The 9388-nt window shown below is 51.9% G+C and overlaps 1 protein-coding gene across 1 annotated transcript in view; it reads right to left on the reverse strand.

Moving 5' to 3' along the window:
- Positions 1-6768, reverse strand: part of ROGDI (rogdi homolog) — a 34196-nt gene extending 27428 nt beyond the window's left edge. The window contains exon 1 of the mRNA XM_015419419.1: positions 6689-6768. Within this exon, the coding sequence (XP_015274905.1) occupies positions 6689-6733 (45 nt within the window). The 5' untranslated portion in view covers positions 6734-6768. The remainder of the gene's footprint in view (positions 1-6688) is intronic.
- Positions 6769-9388: the final 2620 nt, after the last annotated feature.

Raw genomic sequence — 9388 nt, forward strand, 5'->3', positions numbered from 1 at the left:
TGGCAGAGCCTCTGCTTGCTGTGGAGAAGGTCCCAGGTTCAATCCCCGGCATCTCCAGTTGAAAGGACCAGGCAGCAGGTGATGGGAAAGACCTCCGCCTGAGACCCTGGAGAGCTGTAAAGAGGGGCTGTGGCTCAGTGGCAGAGCCTCTGCTTGCTGTGGAGAAGGTCCCAGGTTCAGTCCCCAGCACCTCCAGTCAAAGGACCTGGCAGCAGGTAATGTGAAGGACCCCTGCCTGGGAACCTGGAGAACCGCTGCCAGTCTACGTAGGCAATACTGACTTTGACGGACCAAAGGTCTGATTCGGAGTCAGTTTGGTGTTGTGGTTAAGAGCCGCAGGACTCTAATCTGGAGAACTGGGTTTGATTCCTCACTCCTCCACATGAAGCCAGCTGGGTGACCTTGGTCACAGTTCTCTGAGAGCTGTTCTCTCAAGGGCAGTCTTGGAAAGAGCTCTCTCAGCCCCACCTACCTCCCAGGGTGTCTGTTGTGGGGAGAAGAAGGGAAGGTGATTGTAAGATATTGGGCAGTGAAAGACGGGGTATAAAACCAACTCTTCTTCTTCTTCAGTGTAAGGCAGCCTCATGTGTTCAAAGGCAATCAGTTGGAAGCCTTGACCTGCGCTCAACATATCTTTGGTCCCTTCCACATGGCCCACAGCCAATGCACCCTACTATGCTGTGGAGTCTTGTGGGCAAAAATGTCTACTTTGTGAGCTACTGGCTTTAAAGTTGTGGGCTAGCGATTAGGGTACTGCATCAATTAGTTTGCTCTGGAGCCCTCCTTCCTGAGTGAAGCCAAAAATGCGTGAGCCGGAGGCTGAAAAACTGTGAGCAGGCTCACACTACCTCACCTCAGAGGGAACCCTGCCCGGCAATCGAAACTTCCAGAAACTGAACTACATACTCAAAAGACCAAACCACCCCCGCTTTCCACATTTTCGGCAAAACAAAAAAGAGATGGCATTGCCAACTTGAAGAATGTTCCACAAACACGGTACTCTTTGCAGAACTGGGTGAACGTTCCTAGCGGGTTCAAGAACGGGGGAGGTACAGGCGGAAATACCAGCCTCCCGGGCAATGCTCCCTCTAAGCTGTGGAGTCTTGTGAGCAAAAATTCTACTTTGTGAGCTACCGGCATGAAAGCTGTGAGCGAGCCATTTGGCTGCTGCATAAATGAGTTTGCTCTGGAGCCCTCCTTCCTGAGCTAAAAATGTGTGAGCTGGAGGCTTAAAAACTGTGAGCTCGCTCACGCTAACTCAGCTTAGAGGGAACACTACTCCCGGGGAATGCTCTTCTAAATGCATGTGTTTGCAGGGCAGCAAATCCAAAGGTGGCACGTAGCACCTCCTAGATAGCACGGTGTGCTGTTTGTGCCCTTCAAGGAGGACGGAAGGACAGCAAGATTTTGTTCCAGAGGGCACTGCAGGCCTTCCTTGTTCATGTAATAATTCACCAATGCCTATTGCCCTGAGGTCACCCACATTTGCTTTTCGGGAGAACCAAACAGGGCAGGGGTCAGAACTTAACTTCTGCCACCCACCTCTGCTTTCCATCACGTCCGGGTGTCCCCCCCCCTTCAGACCAAAACAGATGGTATGGGCTTCCCTTGCACCCCTTCCTACCACATGGCAGGCATACGACACGCTGCCTCCTGCTCTTTCCCACGTTAGGGGCGGAGTGAAGACCTCCACAGCCCCTGACAGATGCTGACACCATGCCCAGAGGGCATTTCCTCGCACCAAATGTGCACTGAGATTCCCCAGTGGGGGATTTCCCCACCCGTGCAGCAGCCTGCAGAGATTTCCCACCTTCACAATGGCAAGATTGCAACATGGATATTCCCCAGTGCCATGGAGAGGATAAGAACATCAGAGAAGCCATGCTGGATCAGGCCAAGGGCCCCTCCAGTCCAACACTCTGTGTCACACAGGGGCCAAAAATACCAGGGGCCCTCAGGAGGTCCACCAGCGGGGCCAGAACTCCAAAGTCCTCCCACTGTGGCCTCCCCTAAGCACCAAGAAGACAGAGCATCCCTGCCCCAGACATAACAACAGAAGAGAAGCCATGTTGGATCAGGCCAATGGCCCATCCAGTCCAACACTCTGTGTCACACAGTTGCCAAAGCCCAGGGGCCATCAGGAGGTCCACCAGTGGGGCCAGAACTCCAGATGTCCTCCCACTGTTGCCCCCCAAGCACCAAGAAGACATAGCATCACTGCCCCAGACATAAGAACAGAAGAGAAGCCATGTTGGCTCAGGCCAATGGCCCATCCAGTCCAACACTCTGTGTCACACAGTTGCCAAAGCCCAGGGGCCATCAGGAGGTCCACCAGTGGGGCCAGAACTCCAAAAGTCCTCCCACTGTTGCCCCCCAAGCACCAAGAAGACAGAGCATCACTGCCCCAGACATAAGAACAGAAGAGAAGCCATGTTGGCTCAGGCCAGTGGCCCATCCAGTCCAACACTGTGTGTCACCCAAAACCCAGGGGCCATCAGGAGGTCCACCAATGGAGCCAGAGCTCCAGAAGCCCTCCGCTGTGGCCCGCCAAGAACCAAGAAGACAGAGCAGCACTGCACCAGACAGCGTGCTCCATCTGTACCTTGTGGCATCTATACCTTGTGGCTGAAGAAGAGAATACTGAAAGCACAGTTCTCTCTTCTAAGTCCCTCTCTGCCTACACCTAAGAAAACGAATCAGGGTTCTAAAACTGTTGGTATAATTGCTATATGATGGATTAAAACTGATGGATTAAAACTAAATGGACGTATTACCAAAAGCATCAATAAAAGTGGCTTCCATGGACACACAGAAACTGTAATGTGCAATGCAACAGACAAACAGTGTGATTCTATGCACTGGGTTGCGCTGAAACTCTACTCCAGACTGGCCTTTGCATTCTAGACACTGGTAGGCTGTTGTCATCAGAGCGACGGAGCAAGCCCAAACAGCCGAATGCAAATAAACGAATGTGCACTGGAGAGCACTGACCGACGGCTGCTTGCCTTTGTCGACGAGGCTACCGCTTTGAGCATTGGAGCTGCCTGAATGATAACATAAATGGTAAAAAAACAAAGTTGTTCGGCCTCTGTTGGACTATCCTCTGGGTTTCTTAAAAAGAAAGGGGTGGTGGGAGTCCACATAACTACCTGATAATAGAGGGCTCCCGTGTTCCAGATCTATCAGGGTTAAAAGAACACTGAAACCTTGCTCATTTGCACACCGCCGCTGCACCACCGGGACACACACACACACACACACAACCAAATCAGCAGAAGTTGCGGCGCAACTAAATCATACTTGCTACTGACGACTTGCCCCAGGAGGAATTATTTCTTACAGTGCTTGGACACGGTGTCCAAGTGAACGTAGCCACGAGATAGGGCAGCTGTTTCAAGTAATTTGGTGCACCATGTTCTTGGGCAACTCGGCTGAGCAACACTGTAACTTTGCAAGCAAAGGAGACTTACATTCATTAAAAAAATGCGTAGCTTCAAAAACTATCATAAGAACATAAGAAGAGCTCTGCTGGATCAGACCAGTGAGGGTCCATCTAGTCCAGCATCCCATCTCACACAGTGGCCAACAAGTTCCTCTGGAGGGCCAACAACAGGGCAGAGAGTCTGAGGCCTTCCCCTGATGGTGCCTCCTGGCTCTGGGATTCAGAGGCTTAATGAACAACTTTGAACCTGGAGGCTCCCTTTAGGCCCCTTGGTGAGCAGCCATGAATCTGTCCAAGCCATTTTTAAAGCCATCGAAGCCTCTGGCCATCCTTACATCTCCTGCCAGCAAATTCCACATTTTAGTGTTTCCTTTTGTCTGCCCTGAACCTACTGCCCATCAGCTGAATCGGATCCCCCTGTGGACTGCAATGGCACAACAGATCTTGAGGGAATCACCTGCCCATCAACTCGATTTATTTGACATGTTAATTAACTGCCTTTCTTCTGATGGAGCTGAAGGAGGCTTACAAGATTAATAAAAACGTTTTAAAACATAACACCAACATTTAAAATCACCACTGAAAGGCAGGCAGAACATGTGCAACAGCCCCATCACCCCCCCCTCCTCCTTGCACTGCACGCTTTCTGCATGTCGACCCCACAGGGAAAAGGGGCACAGAGTGAGGCTTAGAGCTAGAGGCTTCCAGTGGGTTAGAAAGTGGCTTTTTTATCTGATGGAAAGGTGAGTTTAAAACACAGGTGCTCTTGAGCCAAGAGGCAATGCACACCAGAAGAGGGAGAGCTGGAAGCAGAGAGAGAACATGCAAAATGCAAATCCAGAATTTGTTTTCTAGCAAGTAGATAAATAGGTACCACTTCGGTGGGAAGGTAACAACGTTCCGTGCACCTTGGTGTTTAGTCATGCCGGCCACATGACCACGGAAACATCTTCGGACAGCGCTGGCTCTTCGGCTTTGAAACGGAGATGAGCACCACAACCCTAGAGTCGGACTCGACTGGCTTTCGAGCAAGGGAACCTTTACCTTTATGTTTGTGGCCGTCACTACATTCTCTGGCAGCAAATTCCACATTTTAATCACTATTTATGTAAAGACGCATTTCCTTTTGTCTATCCTGACCCAACTGCCCATCAGCTTCACTGGACGCCCTCGAGTTCTAGTAATTGGGAGAGGGAGAAAAATTTCTCTTTGTCAACTCCCCCACCCATGTCCCCTCTTAGTTGTCAACTCTCCCCTTAGTTGTCAACTCTCTCCACCCCATACATAATTTTCTAAACTTCTAACATGTTCCCCCCTCAGTTGTCTCCTTTCTAAACGGAAAAGTCCCGGACTCTTCAGCCTTTCCTCCAAGGGACGGTGCTCCAACCCCCTAATAATCTCGGTTGTCAGATCATAAACACGTACAAGATGCAGCGGAGTCCAACCCTCCAACTTTAGAGGCGAAGTCGAACAATACAGGCACAGCACATCTTACAGATCTGCAGAAGTACAATCTCACCTCGCCTAGCCTGTGCAGCCAGGTGTGAGGCTCGCTGCCCGTGCAAGCGCACATGGATGAGGCTGATAAATGCATTCCAGAGACTGCAGACTCCTCGGGAAACCAAAGGCCTTGCAAGCTCACTGTTTGGAGAGGACTGTCAAAGCTGATCTAGGGATCTTAATTGCTGTCACAAGGCACAGAGGAGCAGGCTGGCTGTGGCTGTTGGCGTGACCACGGCCCCTCCTTCAGCAGAACACGGCAAGGTCCCGGCAACACAGGGTCTTAAGAACACAAAGGCTGTCCCTATCAACGACTCAGAAGCAAGAGGCTCTCTTTCAGGGGCAAAGCTGTTAGGAGTTCAATGGATCCTCCACATCCAGAGGCAGGGTCGCTTTCCATTCCTTGGCAGCAGAAAGCGCGGCAATTAAAGGCAGGCGAGTCCCTTTCCCCCAGAGGCACAGTAGCTTCTTTAAAAATAACAAACACGATCTCTCCGCCCATCCCACTTGCGGGAAGAAGTACTACGGTTTCACTAGTTCTAGTGATATCACCACCACCCCCAGAAAGGGACAAAGCTGATGATGTCATACACACACGCCACCTACATAGTGGGGAACGGGAAGAATTCACTGCTGGTGACATCATACAGGGAGCAATGACATCATTCAGCCAAACCTTCCTGACAAGAAGACCACATACGCATGAAGCTCCCTTAGACTGAATCAGAGTCTGGGTCCATCCGACTGGCAGTGGCTCCCCAGGGTCTCAGAGAGCTAGTCTGGTGTAGTGGTTAGGAGCGTAGACTGGGAGAACTGGGTTTGATTCCCCACTCCTCCACAGGCAGCTACTGGTGTGACCTTGGGTCAGTCACAAGTTCTCCCAAGAGCAGTTCTCGAGAGAGCGCTCTCTCAGCCCCACCTACTGGGGCGCCTGTTGTGGGGAGGCGAAGGGAAAGGAGATTGTAAGCTGCTCTGAGACTCCTTTGGGTGGTGAAGGGCGGGGTATAAATCCGGTCTCCTCTTCCTCCTCTTCTTCAGATGGAGGTCTTTCACGTCACCTGCTGTCTGGCCCTTTTGACAGGAGATGCCAGGGTTTGAACCCGGGACCTTCGGCATGCCAAGCAGAGGCTCTGCCGTTGAGCTACGGGCCCCCCTCCATTTGGCCCGGCACCATGCAACCGAGGAAGGGAACCCAATGCTGGACACAGCTCTCCCCCGCAACCCATGTCAGTGATGTCACGGTTACGATTATGACATCATAAAGCCAGCCTTCCAGAAGACCCGCCGCCAGGCCACTGCGGCTGAGGCTGGGATATTCCTACAGATTTGGGGGAAGGGGTTTAGCCCGGGCGGTGACATCGTAGAAGCTACCTATTTGTTCCAGGGAAGCTGACCTCGGTAGCCTGGAGATTGTCACGGTTGCCAACCTCCCGGAGGCCGCAATATATGCCATCTCCAGACAGCTCTTGTGGATGAAATGGGAGCTTCGGGGAGCCCCTCCCCAATCTCCCCCCCCCCCAATCACACAAAATTTTCCAAGCCGAAAATAAATTTTAGTCCTAGGGGGCCTCCAGGCCGCACCTGGAGATTGGCAACCTTGGCTTGAGGGGGTCCGGCTAAGCCCGTGCTCGTGACGTCACGTCCCCGGGGAGGGACCGGGGCCTATGACGTCACGCCCCAATCCCTCCTCCCGCCGAGGCCCATCACTGTCCCCCGCAGAAGTGGCCCCGACCCGCGCTCTCTCACCAGGACAGCCCGCTCGGCCGCGCTCGCCAGCGCCGCCATCCTCATCGTTGCCGCCGATCCGCCACACAGACGCGACACGGAGCGAGTGACCGTCTGAGGGGACCGACTGAGGCGACGGCCGCTGGAGCCAGGGCTCCGCCCCCCCTCGCTTCTCATTGGACAGCCGCCTCAGGCGCTGGCGTTCTCGTTGGCCGGACGGCCCGGAGACCCTCCTCGCCCCTCCCATCTCCCCTCCCTCTCAAACGTCCCCCTCTCCCACGCTGGGGCGCTGGCGTTTCCTGCCTAGCAACTAAGGGACCGAGCGGAAGCTGATTGGATCAGGTTTCTGTCGCCAGGTTTTTGTTTTTTTTTGCGGCACGAAGGAACGCATTCTCGGGGGGAGGAGCTTGGTGGCGTCACAAAGGGGCCAAGGGCCGGTGACTTCACAGAACAGATGGCCTTGGGGGAGGGCAGGAGGTCACGAAGTTGGAGTCCAGTCCGGTATCTCGGATTGCCAACCTCCCGGGGGCGGGCGGGAGATTCCCTGGGATTCCAACTGGTTTCCAGGCGACAGAGGTCAATTCAGCTGGAGAAAATGGCATGCTATGGAATTATACCCCGCTGAAGTTCCTCCCCTCCAGAAACCCCGCCCTCCTCATGCCCCACCCCCAAATCTCCAGGTATCTCCCAAATTGGAGCTGGCAACCCTACCTTAGAGACCAAGGTTTTTCAGCTCCCTTGGCCGGATACCAGGAGGTTTTATGCTGCCTCTTTGGAAGAGCCAACGATAAACCCCGAAAAAGCCCTTAAGAGATAAATCTCTACGATTTAATTAGGGTGCAATCCAAAAGTCCTGCTATACTATGATGTATTTATATCGGTATGCATGTGAGGCAAAACAGAAGTCCTGAAAGGTAAAGACTAGCAACTTTGATTCCAGTATGAGCTTTAGAAAGTCAAAGCTCACTTCCTCAGATACAACGGGAAAGGGAGAAAAAGTGTACACCTCGTTTTAAGAAAGCGGCAGCAGAGAAGGGGGAAAGGGGCAGGAAATGAGCAAGGGTCGGCTGGCTGTCCTAGGTCAGGTGTGATTCTCTAGTTATACATCAGGGATGCACTGGCATGTGGTGAAAATAAACAGAAGTGTAATAAAAAGGTCCTTTCCCTTGCTCGAAAGCCAGTCAAATCTGACTCTAGGGGGCGGTGCTCTTCTCCGTTTCCAAGCCGAAGAGCCAGCGCTGTCCGAAGAAGTTTCCGTGGTCGTGTGGCTGGCGTGACTAAATGCCAAGACGCACAGAATGCTGTTACCTCCCCACCAAAGCAGCTTTTGAACTGCTAGGTTGGCAGGAGCTCAGGCCATGTTGTTCAGTCGCAGTCGAGTCTGACTCTTCGCAACCCCATGGACCAGATCACGCCAGGCCCTCCTGTCTTCCGCCGTCCTCTGAAGTTTGCTCAATTTCATGTTTGTTGCATCTATGACACTGTCCAACCATCTCATCCTTTGAATCTTCAAGCATCAGGGTCTTCTCCAGGGAGTGCTCCCTTCTCATTTGGTGGCCAAAGTATTTGAGCTTCAGTTTCATTATCTGGCTTTCCAGGGAACAGTCAGGGTTGATTTCTTTTAGGATTGACTGATTCGATCTCCTTGCAGTCCAAGGGACTCTCAAGAGTCTTCTCCAGCACCACAGTTCAAAAGAATCTATTTTTTGGCGCTCGGCCTTCCTTATAGTCCAACTTTATGGCTCAGGCCATAAAGCAGGGTAATTAAGGAAGAGACAGTTTGAAGCATGAAAGGGCAAACCCAGCATCAATAGCCATGGTATGAGACATGTTAAGTGGTAGCGGAAAGTTTTTGAGGCAAGAGATGTTCAGATGTCGTTTTGCCACTGCATTCTTCTGCCTTGCAACCCTGGCTTTCCTTGGTGGAAGGAAGCAGGATCCACCCCTGCATAGCTTCTGGGATCGGATGAGATCCGTCGAGCCCGGGGCCATCCAGGCCAGGGGACATAAAGCATCGTCTATGAAAAATTTCTTTTAAAAGGGTCCTATTGTTGGGTTATTAGAAATTATGAGCGAGGAAATCAAAGTCTGGGTTTTAAATTCTGGTCAAACTCCCAAGTCAGTGTACATGTGTTGTGTGTTCGCTAGTAATCCAATCTGGAGCACCGGATTAAAGGGTAACTCATTGCTAAAGTCAACTGTAACCTCCTTTTAATACTGATCTTTCCCCCCAGGAACTGAGGTTATGCATGTTTCATGAGCTGGGAGAACAGGAGAAATGTTTCTGGCCCAAAGTCATAGACTTTACAAAGCGAGGATTGGCAGCTACGTTAACCGGTAAAGGGCAGGTTTGTTTTCAGTTCCTTTTTCTGCACAAGCTCTGGTTGAAACTTGCTTCCCGGCCGTCCTCCTCTGGGCGAGGTGAAGTAATAAAGAATCAAGCTCTCCTCAACAGTAAAGAAATAAGCATTGGCTGTTGTAAGATTTTCCAGGTTGTGTGGCTGTGGGCGTTGTAGGACCTGACGTTTCGCCAGCAGCTGTGACTGGCATCCTCAGAGGTATAACACAGAAAGAGGGAGTGCTCTCTGTGTCAAGGTGAGAAGAAAAAAGGTAGGCAGGTGACTTGTATCTACGCAGGAAGGTGGGGTAGGGCTGAGTCATTATCTTGTAGGAGTTCCCCAGGCTGTGAACATGCTAATGGAGGGGCTTTCCTGAGGAGGA

The sequence above is a fragment of the Gekko japonicus genome, unplaced genomic scaffold, assembly GCF_001447785.1.
Source record: "Gekko japonicus isolate JY-2015 unplaced genomic scaffold, Gekko_japonicus_V1.1 scaffold513, whole genome shotgun sequence".
NCBI classification, from domain to species: Eukaryota; Metazoa; Chordata; class Lepidosauria; order Squamata; family Gekkonidae; genus Gekko; species Gekko japonicus.